The sequence below is a fragment of the Heterodontus francisci genome, chromosome 1, assembly GCF_036365525.1.
Source record: "Heterodontus francisci isolate sHetFra1 chromosome 1, sHetFra1.hap1, whole genome shotgun sequence".
Classification (NCBI taxonomy): domain Eukaryota; kingdom Metazoa; phylum Chordata; class Chondrichthyes; order Heterodontiformes; family Heterodontidae; genus Heterodontus; species Heterodontus francisci.
Genome location: NC_090371.1, coordinates 249,837,799 through 249,858,258, shown reverse-complemented (window position 1 = coordinate 249,858,258; position 20,460 = coordinate 249,837,799). Strand labels below are relative to the sequence as shown.

General features: G+C 42.6%; 1 protein-coding gene across 1 annotated transcript in view; it reads right to left on the bottom strand.

Annotated features, from left to right (window-relative positions):
• The window catches only part of fat4 (FAT atypical cadherin 4), a 458,079-nt gene that overhangs the window by 60,526 nt on the left and 377,093 nt on the right, over nt 1-20,460 (bottom strand). Inside the window, exon 11 of the mRNA XM_068042747.1 lies at nt 12,353-12,457. Within this exon, the coding sequence (XP_067898848.1) occupies nt 12,353-12,457 (105 nt within the window). The remainder of the gene's footprint in view (nt 1-12,352; nt 12,458-20,460) is intronic.

The following is a 20,460-nucleotide window of genomic DNA, read 5'->3' as shown; positions in this document are numbered from 1 at the left end:
GAGCAATACGCCTTATCCCAAAATTGTCACAACCACATCCACTCAAGCATTCACTCGCGCACGCAGGCACGCACACACGAACAGGCTGATGGTGGAAAAGGAGTAATTAATTGGTTTCAGGTGAGGTAGGGTTCCGGGGTTTACAGTAAACCTGTTGAATTCTCTTAGAAGTCAAGTTCTCATTGGTTGTAGGCCTGCGGTGTTTGTGGATTGCTCTCTCGGTTGAAAGTTTAGTTTGAAGACAGAGGATCACTTCCAACTTCATTGCCACGTAAGTTAAAAATGTAAAATTTACAGCAGTGCGCCTCCCTTCTGGCTTGCTGGATTTTCTCCCAGCTATTAGCTGCACAAGCTGTTTGGTGCTGCTTCTTTCTGGGTCTCTCTCTCGCTCTCTCAGGCTGCCTTTTTAAGGTAAAACGTTTATCACATAATTTTCTGGTAGGAGACACTTTGGTCTCTCCCCGATGGTGAACACACAATGGCCCAGGATGAGAGTAAACAGTTTATGATGTTTTCACTTCATACTTTCTTTGTTTCAATAGAATAGGGCGGCATAGTGGTGCAGTGGTTAGCACCGCAGCCTCACAGCTCCAGCGACCCGGGTTCAATTCTGGGTGCTGCCTGTGTGGAGTTTGCAAGTTCTCCCTGTGTCTGCGTGGGTTTCCTCTAGGTGCTCCGGTTTCCTCCCACAGCCAAAAGACTTGCAGGTTGATAGGTAAATTGGCCATTATAAATTGCCCCTAGTATAGGTAGGTGGTAGGGGAATATAGGGACAGGTGAGGATGTGGTAGGAATATGGGATTAGTGTAGGATTAGTATAAATGGGTGGTTAATGGTCAGCATAGACTCGGTGGGCTGAAGGGCCTGTTTTAGTACTGTATCTCTAAATCAAAAAAAATCAAAATCAACCCATTCAATTCAGTTATGTTTCAGCATCGATTTAGGATGGGTGCAATTGACACCTTTTAGCTTTTGTTTATACCAGCGAGCAGATAGTTTGAATGTATAGGTGGCCATCTTTTGCAGCATTGTCCATTTTCTTACAAAGGCAAAGTCAATTTTTATAACTCTTCAGTTTTAGTCCATAATTTTTCATCGCCATATTTCTCATAAGCGTGACAGCAATTAACCTGCAAGTTGGATAATGCTGCCTTTAATTAGCATTGGTTGGGGGTTGTGCGGGGGGTGGTGGTGGTGGGGGGTGGAATGGTCCCTTGTTCTGCTGAGTGCATGTTCAGCTGTGCATGCTTAAGAGAGTGGAGAGTGTGTAAACTAGAGTGGTGAGGTTGAAAATGGCAGGTTGGGCATCAAATCAGTGTTAGACGCTGACTGATGTCACAATCTGCCTACTTTGTACATTGCTAGCACATGCACATTAAGCCAGCACTAACCCACTCAACAACAGGGTATTTGGTGAAAATTGCATCATAAGTGAGCAGGACATGCATGGACATCATTTTTCTCCTGAAACTGGCCCTCATGGTGCCAAAACTACAGCCCTTACGGAGCCAAGTTTTGCGGCCTCTGTGTTGCTGTGAGGTGAAAGCAATAAGACGTTTGTGTGTAAGAGTTGTTTATATTGTACAAAACAGATTGCAGCAAATGAGATCTTCAGAGTGGGCAAAGTGATTTATCAAGCATTCTGCCAGGAAAAGCAGGGAAATATTAGTGCTAGTCTCACCCTCAGTACCCTTTTAAAAAGTAAACACTTGGAAAGAATTACGGTTAACTTTAGTGGGTCTTCATCTTTATTTCATTGATTTTGAAAAAGCAAACAAGGTTGATAGGAATTGTTCTGTTTGCTATGTGTACAGGTCTTATAGATGCTTCTCCTTGATTTTTCTAGCAAAATTATAGACATTCTAAAAGCATGTGTTTACAATTTCACTAGAAATTTCAAGCAGAGGAAATCCACATGAACAAGGTTATAATATTGGTACATAGAGTGCCCAGAGTTCTTGGTTCCATATTTTTTTTAGTCAGTTATCATTGGAGAAGCAGTTTGGATAAACTACCAAGTTTGACAATATGAAGGAGTTGCATTAACAAACTAAGTTTGAAATGTTAAGCTTGCTAAAACATCCTGAGCCAATGACAGCAACTGATATTCATTCAGTTCCCACCTACAGTAACTCACTCTAGTCAGTCCATTCATCATGTCATCAACATACATAGTTTGAATGAAAATCATTAAAAATGTCAGTCGGTAGAGAAAACAAATAGGATGGTCAAGCTTTTTAACAGTTTGACTCTCAAGAGATGCTGTTGTTGGGAGTTTCCCTATAAATGGCTTCATTCCTTCAAAAAATGTGTCCAGCAAAAGTGTTGTTTTTGACAAGCACTGGAATAGAATGTTGCTAAATCATGGAATATTGTATTGCACTCCTGCACATCACACTGATATGACAAAAGGCTGTCCATTTCTCCACCTCTCAAATAATTAAGAGAATACTTCTTTAAGTATTGTAATGTTTCATCTCTGAATTGTAGATTTAGAGAAGGTAAGAGAAAGCTCTGTCCTGCCGCAGCCTCCCTTTCCTCATGTGGAAACTGTAATATAATGCATTGCCCTTGTGACACTCCAGTGCACAGGCTGCCAAAAAATAATGTTTAACTGTCTGAAATGTTTCTGGAAATTATTTCATAAAAGTTTTGCTTGCATACAGTGGTAGTGAAAAGGGCAGAACACAGCTGTCTATTTCTCTGACACTGCTGTTTTTAATTATCTACTTCACGAGGTGGCAGCAATCACAACAACAAACTCAAAATCTGTGGTTATGATTCGATTTGGCACTTTATAACGAAAGGAAGAACCGCTGAGGCCCTCTCAGTCATCTACCAAACTGCCTGGAGTCCTATAGTGTAATTAAAATATTTCACTTGGTCAGAAAATGTTGAGGAACTCTTTAAAAAAAAGTAACATTATGCAATGAAAGTTTGAGAGAAAGCTGTATGAGCCAGACCCCTACCTTGAAACTAAAGAGACAGGGCTGTGTACCTTGAGGATCACTCAGTTTTAACGGGCCTTTGAAAGAATGCAACCAAGTGAACTTTATCTTAATCTAAAACCAACCTCCAACCCCCAAAGAAACCCCAGTTCTTTGGTCCCTGTCCCTCACCCCCTGGCCATCAATCATTTGGGTACTCTAATTCCTGTTGGACTATTAGTGTGTTGCAACTCACGCCCTGCTCCTCTGAAGGACCCTTCTGGTGTTGTTCAAAAACATTTTTTGAGGTTTGTAACATGCCTGCCTGACAGAAGACCTTCTTCTTCTTGGGCTTCCTTCCTCTCTGCTGCCAATAATCTTTCTGGGCTAACCTTCCCCTCCTTGAAGACATTTCAGTCCCTTTACCCCATTAATAGCCCTTTCTAGCCTGTAAACCTCCCCCACCATTGGCAGATAATATTGAACCACCCCCATCTTATACAGCTCATTCCACTCCTCCTCCTCCTGATCCCAACTCCTCCATCTGCCTTGTCCTCCTATTCTTCCTCCTTGCAATCCTTTTTTCCATCTCCTCCTACTCATCCCATTCTCATCTACTTTGTTTCCCCCTTCCTCTTCCCTGCCCCTTCTCTCATCTCCATGTGTTCACTCTTTCCCTCCTTTCATTCCTGCTCCTCCTCTCCTTGCCTCTCCCTCAACCCCATTCATTCCTCCCCCTCCTCCAGCTTGGTCCAATTTTCCCACCCACTCTCTAACCCTACTCGAGATGAATACTGCACTAGGTCATGATTCCCTATGTGCAAAGCTTCAAGAGTCTGACTAGAAATGTACTCAACATCTTACTATTGCATGCACTTCAGGGGTAATGTTCAGTTTGGGCGAAGTCAAACTGGCAGTTGGGAATCGGCACCTGTTTTACATCCTGCTCAATTATTTCCAGTAACACCAGTTTGCTGTTGCCTATGCTGTGCTACCACTGAAGTCAAACTTAACCCCCATTTATGTCAAAAGAAATGAGGCGAATGATAACTTGCATATGCCCCATTCCGGTCAGTAGGTGTTTGAGCTTTTAAAATTGCTACTTACTATGTTAACAAAGTATGCACAATTTATCAGTCTTATGACTCCATTCAGGTTGTTAGGACCATTTTTCCACAAAAAGAATTGAGGGTTTTCTTTAAGCCCATTTGTGAAGTTCTTGTGACACTTCTCATATTGAAGGTGCTCCATAAATGCAAGTTGTTTTTGTTGGTGGAAGGGTAACATGGAATTTTAACCTCCCAAAAATGAACAATATATAATGGCATACAAATCCCTGGTTAATTGTATCATCTGTTTTCATAAGTAATGTTTACTACAATCATGATCATTATTATGACACGAACAAGATAGTTAATTTCCTGCTAATATACATTAAAATATTTTGAAGCAAAACTCTTCGTTCCTGTCATACAATAAAAATCTGCATTCCACAAATTCTTTTAAGGACAATAAAAACAATTCCCAGTGTAAATGCAAGATATAAATGTGAATAGCAAAATCTGAATGGGAAAATGCAACAAACTGAAAAAGAAGTCTATGGGTCCAAGATTCCAGGGCCCTCGCTCTGCTGCTGGAAGTGTGGCGGAGTGAAAGTGGGAGCTGTCTACTGGAGAGAATGTTGATGATATCCCTAATCACAGGGATGAATTAATTTTAATAATAGGAGCTGATGGTCAGCATTAGTAGAAGCTCAACAAAGGTGCCTACCCCAATAAACTGCTGAAAAATCAGAATGGCACCCTCCCTGATAGGAGAAGCCAGAGATCCCTGGATTTAATAGATTGACCAACATAAGGACATAAGAAATAGGAGCAGGAGTGGGCCATTTGATACCTTGAGCATGGCTGATCTGATTGCGGCTTTAACTCCACTTTCCTGCCTGCCCCCTCCATAACGCTTAACTCCCTTGTAGATCAAAAACCTGTCTAGCTCAGCCTTGAATATTTTCAATGACCCAGCCTTCCACTGCTCTCTGGGGTAGAGAATTCCAAAGATTCACAATTCTCTGAGAGAAGAAATTCCTCTTTATCTCCATTTTAAATGGGATACCCCTTATTTTAAAACTGTGTCCCTGGTTCTAGATTCAACAATGACAGAAACATTCTCTGAGCTAAAAGTCATTTTTAAATTTTTCCCTGAAGGGAAACCAAGGCCATCTTTCTAAAGTAAATTGGTCCCACCTAAGATCCACTACTTTCGACCTCTACAAATTTGCAACTTTAGAAAAGTCCAGGACTGAAAGCCATATCAAGAGGCATCCACATCCGTTGATCTACAAAGAGCCCAGGAAACACCCCCAGATGTGCCCCAATGCCAGAAATGGACTTGGAGGCAGGGACAGGCTGAAACTGATTTGGTCCCCAGCAACCCCCCCCGATCTTAATTTTGGCCACAGCATCAATGAGGCATAAACTTAGACAAATTTTTTTATGAGCTATTTACCCTTTGCTCTTTTGATTCGTGAAAACCTTTTATGCAACAGATCTTAATGCATTCTGCCTGTCATTATTTATTCCTTCCATAATTAATAAAGAAATTGGAAAGAGCACAAGAACCTACGACTGCTTATTTAGTTTTTTTTGCATGTTCGTCAAGATAAAGGATGTCAGCACTGTGGAATGGGGCACTTCCTAATTTTTACATCAGTACCAGTATTGTATGTACCTTGGGTTAGATGCTAAGAAGAGTTTCCTTCACATATCTTCAACAACACTATTTGATCCAAACTTCAGAGCAATCCCTAGTGTTAATGGGACCAATTTTAACTCTGCGTAGGTGAATGGGTTTTTATGTCCACTTCCCACACTAGCCACCCTTGTGGCATCTGAGTAAATTTGCCAGTTTAGTGCTAAATTAATAAAAGTTTTATGCAGTGAACTATCACCAGTTAGGAACTAGGTTGAAACTGATCATACACATTTCACATTGGGCTCTTAAAGACTGTTAAAAGAAGTGAATTTCACCATATGTGTGGACTAGATTAAAACCTAGGCCTTTGAAGTGAAAGGACAGTGCACAAAGTGATCGCCCCACTCAGCACCCCAGGCCTTGTCACAGCAATTTATAGGATTACTAGTATTTCTGAAGGTTTTCTTTTATCCCTCAATACATAGAGACTGAAAATTTATTACAGAATGCAGCAACTTTAAAGGGTCACCATTTCAATAAATGTCTAAAGTTGAGTTCACAACACATTTTGTCAACCATATCTGTTTAATAAAACAACTGCTCGGAATCTGTTTGTATAAACTATCTGGTGTACCCAGTTTATGTTCCAGCCTTCAATGTGATGACATGGCATTATCAGCAGACTGCTGTTCTATAAGCCAGTGCTTACAAAAACTTTGTATAAGTATGAATAAGGTGAAGGGATAATTGAGATTTGTCTTAAATAAAATGACAGTAAGGAGTAACAGTTCTCAGCATTTAATATGTAGCAGCGTCCAATGTGGTTTGAATCACCTTAATTTTTTGCTGGTGGTCTGCCATAACACTTACTGGCAATGATTTCAACCCTTAATACTTCATTTTAATGAATGATGGCAATAGTTTTTGTACAAGTTAGCAAACGGAATGATTAGGAACATTTTTCCAGATGTTGTAGAGACTATACTTCCAATTGTAATTTACAATAGGAGAGTGCTGAACTGAGTTGGCTAGTGAAAAGCCTTGGAATTTCTGCTCTGATTAGAAGAGTTAGACTGTGGTATAATGTAGTTCCAATCAAAGTGACTGGACTTCACATGCTGAGTCACAGAAAATGGCCCATTTATCTTGCAGAAAGGGTTTCATTTTGAATGAATTCTCCTCAACTAAACTTAATGCTGTGGTTCACTGTATCTACTTCAGAATCACATTAGCATCTTGGAGAGTGGGTGATGGATCAGTGTTGTGCTGCTCAGACATTATACTCACTTCCCTTGGTAGCAGGGAATTTATTTACTGACATCCAGCAGAGTACATTCTTGGCCATGTGATTTTGGGCTCCATTTTCTACCATTAAGAATGAATGGGGATGAGGAAGGAATTCTAGCCTGGCTTTCTTGAACTGCCAGCATGTTTTCATCATCAAAATTGAAAACAAGCTGCCGTGACGGAACTCTGAGGGGTAAATAGAGTGCTATACATTCACGTTCTAGATCCAATATCTGCTTGTGATCAGATGCCAACAAACATTCAAATTTCCTTTCCTTCACTAAATCATCCAGGAGCCAATTTGGCTCAGTTATAGCAGTTTTGGTCCACTCCTAGCTTCTCAATTCCGACCTTATAAGCTTCTGTTGCCTTCCTCAGGGACTCAAAACTTTGCTGCACACTGATATAAAGATGGCAACTCGATGTAACATTGAAGGGTAGTGGCCTATCCACATGCATCAGATTATAAAATAAACTTTATTGACACCTGCAATTTTGACAGTTTTGTGAAATAAGAACCTCCACTATAGGGCTGAATTTAAGGGGCCCCCTGGAGACGGGCTAGGAGGTGGGGGCCATATAATTGCGATGGGTGGCGGAGGGCCAGTCGCCTTCCCATTGCACTGGAATTTAATCAGGGGTGGGATAGATTGATGACAGCCTTCCTACCCAGAGGCCAATTGAGGTTCTTAAGAGGCTTATTATCAGCCTTTTAAGGACCTTTTGCAACTGCTACTGGAATTAAGACAGCGACGGGGGCTGGAGGGGACGAAGGGGGTGGAGAAATGCTCCCTCCGCCATGTGGGGAGGTCGCCCAGTAAAACCTCCCTGTGGGTTTGCGGGGTGGGGTGGGGGGGGGTGGGACGAGGGCCACTGGCAGAAAACCACCCACCGCTCTGGACCCCCTCCCCCTGCACTCAACGCCCACCATCCCTCCCCCCATCGCCAGGGCCTGCTGGACTGGCTCCGGCAACCCCGCCTCACTTACCTCTGGTCCGTGTCTCTCGCACTGGACCTCGTCCCAAGGCCTCTTGTTGTACCAGCAGTGGCTGCCTCGCTTGGCTGGCAGCTCTTGGAGGCAGGATCCCCCTCTTTAAAGGGATGGGGATCCCGCTGCCGGGCTGTTAATTGGCCTGGCGCTCCGAATGGCTGAGGCGGGGTTCCCACCACTTTTTCGGCCCAACACTGGGAGCCTCGCCAATAAATCCTGCCCATAGTGTGCAACAATCTTTACTCTTCCAGAGCAGCAGTAGCAAGTAGCTGATGGAATGGCAATGAGGGCCCCATTAGGACTAAAGATTGTTACCAGTAGCACTGTTAGCTCTCACTCACCTGTGCCAAAACTGTTCATTGCTCCAGGATCATCCTGGAAAGCAAACACAACCTCTGGCTTTTTATCTCCGCGACCAACAGTATCTTTACTCTCCTGTCCCCTGCAATTAGTGCCAGGATGGACCTCTTTCTTATTATGGTTTGTGACCGTCCATTCAGCTGCCACTACTGCTTCTTTCTCTTCCCCTGCCGATATGCAAAATCTCCCCCAAAACTCCACCAAGTCCGTGCCCTGGACGCACATCTTTTTCTAGTTTCTCTACCATCTCCCCTTATACCTTCTCCAAGCTTATCTCATCCACAATACCAACCTCAACCCCATTCCCACTAAACTGCTAATGACCCAACTTGTCTTCCTGGACCCATATTAGGTGACTTTGTAAAGGATTTCTTATCCTCAGCAAAGTGATTTGGAGTTGCAGATGAGGGGGAAGAAGTGTACCAGTGTGAACAAGAGGAGGTGGGATAAGAATGCCAACATATGCTGGAAGAGGAGTAAAGTGCCAGTGTAAATTCTGGTCATATATAGAGGAATGCTAATGTAAACTTGGGGAAGAAAGGAGAAGTGGAAGCAAGAACTGGGGTGAGCAGGAGGAGGGGGGTAGGGTACCTGTGTTACTAGGGATGGGGAGAAAATCATAAGCATGAATTAGAGGAAAGAGGGAAAAAAAGAGTATCAGAATAAACTGGAGGCAGGAGGAACGAGACAGGCTCTCTCTGACAACTGTAGAAACAATCTTAAAACAATTTACACTCTATGTCACCTACAATTAGGTTTCTCTCTGGTTACAGTCTTGATATGACTTCAGACTGGCTGCAAATTCAATCTGATGGAAATACTAATCCATAACTGTGGCTGATGAGTCTGAAAGTCGCTGTCTTTCATATGATTTTAATTATGGAAGAACCATCATGTATAGGGAGCAAGCAAGAAAGAAAAGGGAACAAAGAATGAAATTACTTTAATTTATATAGCGCCTTTCACAACCTCAGGACATCTCAAAGTGCCTTACAGCCAATGAAGTACTTCTGAAATTTAGTTACGGTTATATGATCTAGTAAGCCATTCTGGCAGTTGTTCAACTGATGCAATGCGCAAACCTTGTTTGTTTTGCACATTAAATTACATGTTGTAAATTAAACTTGGAGTAAGTTTATGTATTATACATAACCAATGTTTCCTGAAACTAGTTGGAGCCCTACAGTAAACTGTAATAACCACAGTGAGGGGAAGTCGTATGGCTTTACAATATAAAGCAACAGCACTTCAACCACTTATTCTCAATTACGCATGAATCAGTCTGAATTGCTGGTTGGAATGAAGTAACCATCATAGAAACTATCAGAACAATTTATTAAAAGAAACCTTATTCAAATGTTACCAATGTAAAATGATTTAGGCAGGTAATTAAGGCAAATTCTTGTTTAAAGCAGCAAAATTAATGGATTAATTTTCAAAGTTACTATTTTTAGCAAAAGCAAATGTAAATTGGGGGACATGTGCTTTGGCTCAATAAACAACAGAAGCCTTGTTGACCTAGGGAAGATGTTTACGGGGAAGCCACATGTCAAGGTTTATGCAGGTCAGAAGGTTGACTTTCTGTTTGGGGTGTAAACTGTTTTGAAGACAGTTGGAGATCAACTTGCCAAGGAAAAACCATCCAGCTCACCTCTTTCTCTACCTCTTCAAAGGAACCCTGCAAAGATCCAGTGTGGGAGAGCTAAAATCCCTGATGCTGTATCTTTCTTGAGAAGCTGGAAAAACCTGCCAGATAAATTCTCCATGCCGTCTGAAAAGAACTGCTTGAGAAAAGATCCCAGTGACTCATCTCCGTCTCTCTGGATTTTCAGAAGGCTTTTGTTAAAATCCCCCAAAGGTTAGCAAGCAAAGTTAAAGCACATGGGATAGGAGGTAATATACTGGCATGGATTAAGGATTGGTTAACAGGCAGAAATTAAAGAGTAGGAATAAACAGGTCATTCTCGCGTTGGTAGGCTGTGACTCGTGAGGTACCGCAGGGATCAGTGCTTGGGCCCCAGCTGTTCACAATATATATTTGAATGTCGGGACAAAATGTAGTATTTTCAAGTTCACGGATGACACAAAACTAGGTGGGAATGTGTGTTGTGAGGAAGATGCAAAGTGGCTTCAAGGGGATTTGGACAAACTTAGTGAGTGGGCAAGAATGTGACAGATGGAATATAATGTGGAAAAATGTGAGGTTATCCACTTTGGTAGGAGGAACAGGTGTGCAGAGTATTTCCTAGATGGTAAGAGATTAGAAAGTGTAGATGTACAAAGGGACCTAGGTGTCCTTGTCAATAAGTCACTGAAAGCAAACATGCAGGCAGTTGGGATGGCGAATGGTATGTTAGCCTTTATCACAAGAGGATTTCAGTACAGGAGTAGCGAAGTCTTGCTTCAATCGTATAGAACCTCAGTTTGACCGCACCTGGAGTACTGTGTGCAGTTTTGGTCCCCTTACCTTCGGATGGATATTATTGCCATAGACAGCATGTAACAAAGGTTCACCAGACTTGTTCCCGGGATGGCGGGACTGTCCTATGAAGAGAGATTGGGGAAACTGGGCCTGTATTCTCTAGAGTTTCGAAGAATGAGAGGTGATCTCCTTGAAACCTACAAAATACTTAAAGGGATAGACAAGGTAGATGCAGTTAAGATGTTTCTCCTGGTTGGGGAGTCTAGAACCAGGGGACACAATTTCAAAATAAGGGAGAAGCCACTAAGGACAGAGATGAGGAGAAATTTCATTACTCAGAGGGTTGTGAATCTTTGGAATTCTCTACCCCAGAAGGCTGTGGAAGCTCAGTCATTGAGTATGTTTAAAGCAGAGATTGACAGATTTCTAAATACAAATGACATAAGGGGATATGAAGATAGTGTGGGGAAAAGGCATTGAAGTGGATGATCAGCCATGATCATATTGAATGGCGGGGCAGGCTCGATAGGCTGAATAGCCCTACTCCTGCTCCTATGTTACTATGTTCCTACCCGGACACCAATTAGCAAGTATTTGACCAAAGTATTCTTTTATTGCCTTTTTTTTAAACAGACCTCTGCCAAGAGAATTTCTGCATTTTTTTCAGCGTATGGGCTGAATTTTACCGGCCTCTTGACGCCGCGCATCGCGGCGCAGGGGCCGGTTAAATTCTGCGGGGAGCAACCCGCAACATTGAGAAGAGCCTGCCGCATATTACCAGCGACGGGGGGACCTCAGTGCGGCCCCCCCCGCCGCCTGGCAGCGGGCCCTTCATCAGCAAATGCAAATTGACATTAATCATATGTAAATAAACTTACCTGCAGGCGGTGGCCGTCCCATGCCAATATTACGGCCGCCGTTCGTGCTTCACATGCCTTTGGAACTCCGTACGGAGTTCCGAGGTGAGAACCTGGTGGGGAGGGGGGGAGGAAAAAAAATTTCAGGGCGGGAGGGGTGGAGGAGCGGGGAAATCAATTGTTATTGGATGTGGAGATGGTGGGAAGGGGTTAGAGGCCAAATGTTACAAGTTTGGGGGGGAAAATTCGGGAAGGGAATAAAGTATTTTTTGACAGTAAGTGCCACTTAAATGACCATCGTGGGGGTTGGGGAAGGGCCTCAACATCTTTATTAATTGTAAATAAAACATCTCGATTACTGTACCTGTAAAATTTAAAATTAATTCTAAGGGCTTAAAGCCCTTTAAAAATGGCACTGGCGCTTGTGCGGTGGTGCCCCACACTGTTGCTGGGGATGTGGCGACTACCCCCCACACGTCATCGGGGGCGGCCACTCCACCCCCTCTATTTCAATGAGCCCCTGCATGTAATATTGCGAATAAAATTGAGAAAAACTGATAATGTTGGTGTTTATTAAAGAAACCTGGTTCGTGTATTTTATTCTAGGATAAAGAGTCTATGATTGACCGGATTGGTAACTGGGTAAACATTTAAATATATGCTGTGACCTGTGCAGAAGTGGAACTAGAAAAGACAGTACACTCCTCCCACCTCGGTTGTAACACACGTAAAATATATATGCACATCCTAAATCTATTGTAAACAGACTGTACGGTCTAGTTGTGTATATACATACATGCATGCTGTTATTCCTTACCAAATGGACAGTGACAGTAATAACCATCAGCTTGATTCTGGCAGGTTCCTCCATTAAAACAGGGGTTGCATTCGCAGTAGTTAATGGTAGAGTCACATATTTTACCTGCAACAAAGGAAATCACAAATTCAATGTTACACGGCTTATCCTATTGAAGAACTGTTCAAAGTGTGCACACCACTCTTAAAATACTGAGATTTTCAAACCTTTGTTTTTTTTTTTATCTTTCCTTGGATGCCTGTTCTGGAAAGTGAATACAATAAGACCCAGCTGCATTGTGAGCCCCTCTCAGTCTCTATGCTTGTGCCCAATTATGTAGTTCTCGCCAGATAATTGACCATGCTGCTCATCATTCTTCTAGAGTCTATCCAGTCTAAACATTATCTTCTAAATTGTTTATTCCATCTTAAGTGTCGTATTGGAGCCAATAAGTTGCAGCTAATCCAAATAAATGAGTCTGATGTCTGGTACGCCTTCAAAAAGTGAATAAAATTATAGAATACCTGTACACACTAGTTGATTTCTCATCATATTGCTTATGGTACCAAGGGTATTAAAGGATACGGAGCCAAGAGAGATAGTTGGAGTCAAGATACAGGCTCGAGGGGCTAAATGGACATCTCCTGTCTGAATAGACTATGGGTAGTCTCGGGCGTGGAACACACGGAAGGCTAAATTTTATGAGGCCTCCAGTGTTGGGGGTTGTGGCAGGGGGGCCCAGAAAATTCTTCCAGTAAGGCACCGCCGCATTTTACAGGCGGCGGTGAGGATTCGGTGCAGCACCCCCCTCTCCGTCCCCCGGGGCTCGGCGGTGGGGCCTTCATTTCAATATTGAAATGATGTTAAAAACATTCAACTTTACCAACCTTGTCCTGAGGGCTGTCCCATGATGACATTATGGCCACCGGCAGGACCTCCTGCGCCTTCGGAAGTCTGTTTGGAGTTCCGAGGCGTGACACTGGTGGTGGGGGGTGGGGTGGGGGGGGGGGCGGGTGCAGTGAAATCTTCAGGTGAGAAGGGGTGTGGGAGAGGGGAAAACCACTCATTAGTTGTGGGATGGTGGGAAGGGGTTGAGGGTGAAATATCTGAAGGTGGGGTGGGGGTTAAAGTTCGGCATTTAAAAAATTGGTTTTCCAGAAGTATAGGTAATTTTATTTATTGAGAACTCTCTGGGGGAGTGGGAGATGGGATACAAAGTTTGAATAACATTTTATTTATATTAATGCAGCGGGACCTTTAAACATTTAAATTTACCTGAAGGGCTTGAAGCCCTTTAAAAATGGCACCGGTGCCTGCACGGTGGCACCGGCGCCATTCGAGGGACGGAGCGTCGCTTCTTCTGCGTCATCGGGGGCAGCTGCTTCTCCCCCTCTGTTTAAAAGAACACCCACGTGAAATATCGCGGGGGATCAGCGATGGCGCATCCGTACCTGAAGACCGCCGATATTAGAGCATGCCGCCGCGACTTGGGGCATGCTCATAAATTTCAGCCCACAGTGATGGTTAGTATTGCCCCATTCTGAACTGGAAAGTGAGGCATTGTCAGGGACCGAGGTAGTGGACCAGAATACTAACTTTGAATATTGAAGCTTATAGAGAAGCAGCAGTAACATGGACATGGCAAATGTTTGTGAAAAAATTATTTTTTCTTGAATATGATTTCTAATTACAAGTCTGTGGGCTAAAAATTTGATTAGGTTTCTTAGTGGGCCTGGGGAGTGCGATGCGTGATTACCCTCTGCCCTGTTGTGATATATCAGCTGCAGACGGTGTAAACATGCACCTCTAGCTTTCCACTCCTTTCCTTTACCCCAACTTTGCTCGTGTGCATTTATGCTTTCAGACACTGAAGAACTGCTGTCTGGCCAGCCAGTGCTGTGAGAGTCTGATGCCTAGAGGGAGAACAAACTGAGGAGGAAGACATACTGCCGCTTGATGAGACACTCGCAGCCACTAGCTCAGATACTGGTACTCCGCCTGCTTCTCTCTGGTGTTATGAAAGCCCTTCCATTATTTTTAATATTTTTATTTTTTGAGAACTTGTGTTAAAACTGGAAAGATTCCATGAATGTGGTTTTTTTTACCAAGTTCACCAACAGGACAAGATGTTGTTGAAAGCCACCCATGCTGGAGGCCACCTGTGATTTGGGCTCAGAAAACTTTGGGGGAAAAAAACTTGCTGACTTGGGGGGAAATGGTTACGGAGAAGCCACATGTCAAGGTTTATGGAGGTCAGGAGGTTGACTCACTGTTTGGAGTTTGAACATGGTTTTCAGGTTTAGTTGTGGTGTGCACTATTTGAAGACAGTTGGTGTTTTCCTGCCAGGGAAATAGAAACCACCAGCTCACCTCCTTCTCTATCTTTTTGAAGAAATGCTGCCAAGATCCAGTATGGAAAAGAAAATCCCTGGTGTCATATAGCTCCTGAGGAGCTGAAAAAAAAATCTTGCAATTCAAGTGTGTGCTGGTGGAATAGCCTTGATGCCACATTTCTCCTAGAAAGCCTACTAGAATAATTTTCGACATCTCCAGAATGGACTACTTCTGAGACGATCCTGGTATACCCAGATACCCGGATGCCAGACCAAAAAAGGGACAACTGACTTCCTTCCATATCTTTTTTTTTCCATTAGGAATTTGCAAGCATTTGGCCAAATAAGTTTTTTTTTTGGCTTTTTTTGTAACTGACTCTACAGAGTGAATTACTATATTCTTTCCAGTGTGTGCGTGTGAGTGTAGTTGTGGAATTTAAAAAAAAAGAACTTTCATATTTTAATCGGTGTGTTAATGCTTTGCTTCATTACTGGTTAAGTCTTGTTTTATAATAAACTGATAATTTTGTTGTTTATTATAGAAAACTGGTTGGTGTATTTTATTCTGGGAAAAAAATAGAGTACATCATTGGCTTGTATCAGTTACCAGGTAAACATTTAAATAGATGTTGTGAACTATGTAGAAGTGGAACTAGAAAAGACAGTGCACTCCTCCCACCTCAACCATAACACTGGTTAGACTGAAAACTATGAAGCCTCCTCTTCTGGTGTACAGGGCCTCTGTTAGTTCCCTGATGTAGTGATGTACAGTGAACTGTGAGACGTTGGCAATGTTGCTGGTTCCAGTCTGGAAGGATCTTGAGGCGTAGAAATTTAGGGCTACAGTGATCTTCATTGCTCCTGGAAGCCCTGTCCTTGCCCTGCGGTACAGCTGTAGATCCATCTGGAGGAGGTGGCACAGTTCAGTGACCACTTCGTCGGTAAATTGTAGCTGCCTGTTCAGCTGATAGTGTTTAAGAGAGGGCGTTAACGGGAACGACCTGCAAGGGCCAAAAATGGCAGGTCAGGCACCAAACCAGTGTTAGATTGCTGTGCAGGCTGCACCGGAAGCATGCAGAGCATGCAGATTGTGACGCATTCAGCGTCTAACACTGTTTTGCTGCCACTTTTGTGGCCTGTTATGTCAGTGATTTTCGTTACTTGTCCCACCAGAAAACTGACGTATCTAAAGCATCAGAATATTTTTTGTTCAACAGCAAAAATGGTTATGCATAGAGCATGCCATGATAAGTAAGTCCAATCTTACTATTTAATGCTTTATTATACTTTATTAACATCAACATGCCTTCTGGGTGTTGTAGTCTACCAACGACACTCAAATTGACACCAGTGCATTCTGGGAGGGTGTGCTACCTATGTGCTATATATAAAGTGATCTTGGTGTAATCTGGGAGTATGCTAATCATTTGTGCATCCTCATTTAGTTAAGACTCAGATAGACAATGTAATCTAGGGAATGCAGCAAAAATCAAGTTTTAGCTTTCAGAAACAAAGGTCGACTTGGGCAGGGGGAACTCCTTGGAGGCATTTCTAAAATACCGTCACTGATTTTATGTTTATTTCAAAAGTATAGCCTTCTTATTTTTAATTAATTTTATTCATGTTATTTATATATTCAACTGGACTGGAAATAATAATAACGGCTAAAATAAATTTGAAAAAATAAACGCAGTGGTCTGAAAGCTTTTCAAGTGGTTGCTGTTCTGTATGTGTCTGTAGGCTCTTTGTTGATCTTCATTTCAGTAAATCTGCATGGTTATATTGCTTATTTGAACCAATTAGGAGGGCATGACACTTGAGTTTTCTTTTTACTACAGATATCATGTACCCCCGTAGATTTAATTCGTCAAGTACATGACTTTAAATTATATACTAATAAATCTCCCACACTGCATTTACAGTGAATTGGAGGATACATGTTATGCAATGTAATGTAACATATATAAAATTGATTGATTGTGACTTTAATACAATGTATTGTAATGGCTTGGGAACATCTGCACTATCTGAAATAAAGTTGAGTATTCATTTTATACACAATATAGACTGCTCCAGTTCACTCCCTTCCTTTGCCATGACTGGACACCAGTGATGATAGGGGTCTGGTTGAGGTGGGGGGTGAGGAAGAAGAGAATTCTTAAAAGCTGTGGGAAAATGTGTTTTTAATTCAAATGAATTGTTAAGACCAGGTGAGAAAGGAGTCTAGGGTTCCCTCTCAGCCTTCACCTGGTCTTACCGTAACAGGGTTTAATTTTAATCACACCCTTTTTTTTAGCTCTCCCTTAATGAATCCTTGTTCACTAACTTCCAATTATAATGCAAAGAAACAAGCCAAACAGGCTTTCTTAGGTTTCAAGAAAAAAGGCTGAACTTTATTAAACTTAATCTCTAACTCGGTTAACGTCGATGAATACGCGATGCGCCCACGCTAGCATGCATATGCAATACACACATGCAGATAGAGACAGAAAAGAACTGAAGAAATAAAGTTGAAAAGTTTGAGGCAATATCTGAAGATGGTTTGAGTTACAGTTCTTCAAATTCTCTGTAAAGTCCTTGATTGTAGGGAGGTATTGCATTTTTTTGGGGCTCAGTATTCTTCTTAAACCTTGTTCGATGTAGGAGACTTTTCTCTCTTAAAGTTCATGTGTCCTCAGTTGGTCCAGAGGCTTTGTGAAAAACAGATGGGAGCAGACAGGAGAGGTCTTCTCACTCCAGGAGCAAACTGCAGTCTTTTGGTTCAAACCTATTTGTACAATTCAGAAAAACTAGGTTGCCAAGCAGGCTAGTCATGCGACCAGCTGGTGTGACCATGTCTGTTTGTGGATTCGGCCATCCCAGCAGTCATCCTGAAATTTGAGCTCCCTCACCTTCAATGTCTGGTGCTCAAAGTCCATTGTGGGTTAAATTGGATAAGGGAAGTAACTCCTTTGTTTCCACAAGCACTGTCTGTTAATATGCAAATATCTTTCCAACCAAAGGCCCAGTGATTTTTTTTTAAACAAGTCCTTTCTTCACTTCAGCAACAGTTTTCAAATCAATGTTCATATGACAAAATTAATGTGCCTCAGTCTTGGCAGGTGGGAGGTCTGCATGACAGAATACTTATTTCAAATAATACTCACTGCTGGGGAAATCCATTCAACAAAAGCCCTGATCCCTCTTCTTCATACTGCCCCCCTCACTTCACCAGACTTCCTTGTTGCGGCAAACACCATGCTTCCAGAGAAACCAGCAAAGTTTCTCAAGTGCTTATAAAATCAGTCTTTACCAATTTGGATCAGGAGTTGTGATGGTGGTGGTAATGAGGATCAGTTACCAGTTGACAGTGCCAGCTGCTGAAGATTTGGGTGAGAAAATATGTTGGGGCATCGGTCATTATGGGTGTGGGGGTGGGGCGGTAGCAGCCATGAACTATGTCAGGGGGAGCTGGCAGCCAGCAACTGGAGGCCAGATTTTCAACCTTCCAGTTCCAACATAGATGGCACTGTGAAGAAAAGTACTAACTACATTGAACATCCAGCTGGGAAGTTTCAGTGATAATTAAGGAATACAGCCACCCATCTTGAAGGTTAAGCTTCAAAGACTCAGAGGCAAGATAATAGAATCAGAAGGCTTATGGCACAGAAAGAGGCCACATGGCCCATCGTGTCTGTGCCAGCCAAGAAATGTTTCACCCATTCTAATCCCACCTTCCAGTATTTGGTCCATAGCCCTGTAGATTACGACACTTGAGGTGCATATCCAGACTTTTTTTGAATGAGTTGAGGGTTTCTGCCTCAATTACCCTTTCAGGCAGTGAGCTCCAGACCCCCACCACCCTCTGAGTGAAAAGGTTTTCCTCATCTCCCCTCTAATCCTTCTACCAATCACTTTAAATCTATGCCCCCTAGTCACTGACCTCTCTGCTAAGATAAATAGGCCCTTCACATCAACTCTATCCAGGCAATTGTATATTTCAATCAAATCTCCCCTCAGCCTTCTCTGTTCCAAGGGGAACAACCCCAGCCTATCCAATCTTTCCTCACAGCTGGATTTTTCCAGTTCAAGCAACAACCTCATACATCTCCTCTGTACCCTCTCTAGTGCAATTACATCCTTTCTGTAATGAAGTGACCAAAACTGCACACAGTACTCAAGTTGTGGCCTAACCAATGATTTATGCAGTTCCAGCATAACCTCCCTGCTCTTATATTCTATACCTCAGCTAATAATGGAAAGGATTCCATATGTCTTCTGAACCACCTTATCGACCTGTCCTGCTACCTTCAGGGATCTGTGGGCATTTACTCTAAGGACCCTCACTGCCTCTACAACTCTTAGTGTTTTCCTATTAATCTTGTATTCCTTTGCCTCATCTCCCCTCTAATGAGGAAAAACTTTTTCACTCAGAGGGTGGTGGGGGTTTGGAACTCACCGCCTGAAAGGGTAGTTGAGGCAGAAACCCTCAACTCATTCAAAAGAAGTCTGCATCACCCCACACTTCTCCGAGTTGAATTCCATTTGCCACTTTTCTGTCCATCTGACCAGACCATCACTATTTTCCTGCAGCCTACAGCTATCCTCCTCGCTATCTACCACACAGCCAATCTTTGTGTCGTCTGCAAACTTTTTGATCATGCCCCCAACATTTATGTCCGAATCGTTAATATATACCACAAAAAGCAGAGAACTCAGTACTGAACCCTGTGGAACGCCACTGGAAACAGCCCGCCAGTCGCAAAAACACCCATCAACAATTACCCTTTGTTTCCTGCCACTGAGCCAATTTTGTATCCACCTTGCTGCATTTCCCTGGATCCCATGGGATTTTATTTTTTTAACCAGTCATGTGGGACCTAATCAAAAGCCTTGCTAAAATCCATGTAGACCACATCAACTGCACTACCCTCATCTATCTTCCTTGCTACTTCTTCAAAAAATTTGATCAAGTTGGTCAAACAAGATCTTCGCTTAACAAATCCATGCTGACTATCCTTGATTAATCTGTGCCTTTCTAAGTGACTGTTTATCCTGTCTTTCAGAATAGATTCCAATAACTTGCACACTACTGAGGTTAGATTAACTGGCCTGTAATTATTCGGTCTATCGCTCTCTCCCTTTTTAAACGGAGGTACAACATTAACAGTCCTCCAATCCTCCGGCATCACACCTGTATCCAGTGAGGACTGGAAAATGATGGTCAGACCTTCTGCTATTTCCTCTCTTCCTTCTTTTAACAGCCTGTGGTACATTTCATCCAGCCCCAGTGATTTATCAGCTTTCAAGGAGACGAATTCTACTATTACGTCCTCGCTCCCTATGTTGATCACATCCACTACTTCACACCCTTCTTCCTTAACTACAACATTTGCATTATTCCTCTCTTTTGTGAAGACAGGCGCAATGTATTCATTAAGAACAATACCAACATCTTCCGCCCCTATACATAGGTTACCTTTTTGATCTTTTATGGGTCCTACTCTTTCCTTAGTTGTCTTCTTACTGTTAATGTATTGATAAAACATCTGTGGGTTCACCTTGATTTTGCTTGCCAATATTCTTTCAAGCCCTCTCTTAGCTTTCCTAATTTCCTTTTTTATTTCATCCCTTCACTTTCTATATTCCTCTCTGCTTTCTGTTGTGTTGAGTTCTCTGTGTTGGGCATAAGCTTTCCTTTTCTGCCTTATCTTACCCTGTAAGCTCCTTGACATCCATGGGTGTCTAGATTTGGCCATCCCACCCTTTTTCTTTGTGGGAACATGTTTACTCTGAACCCCCTGAATCTCCCCTTTG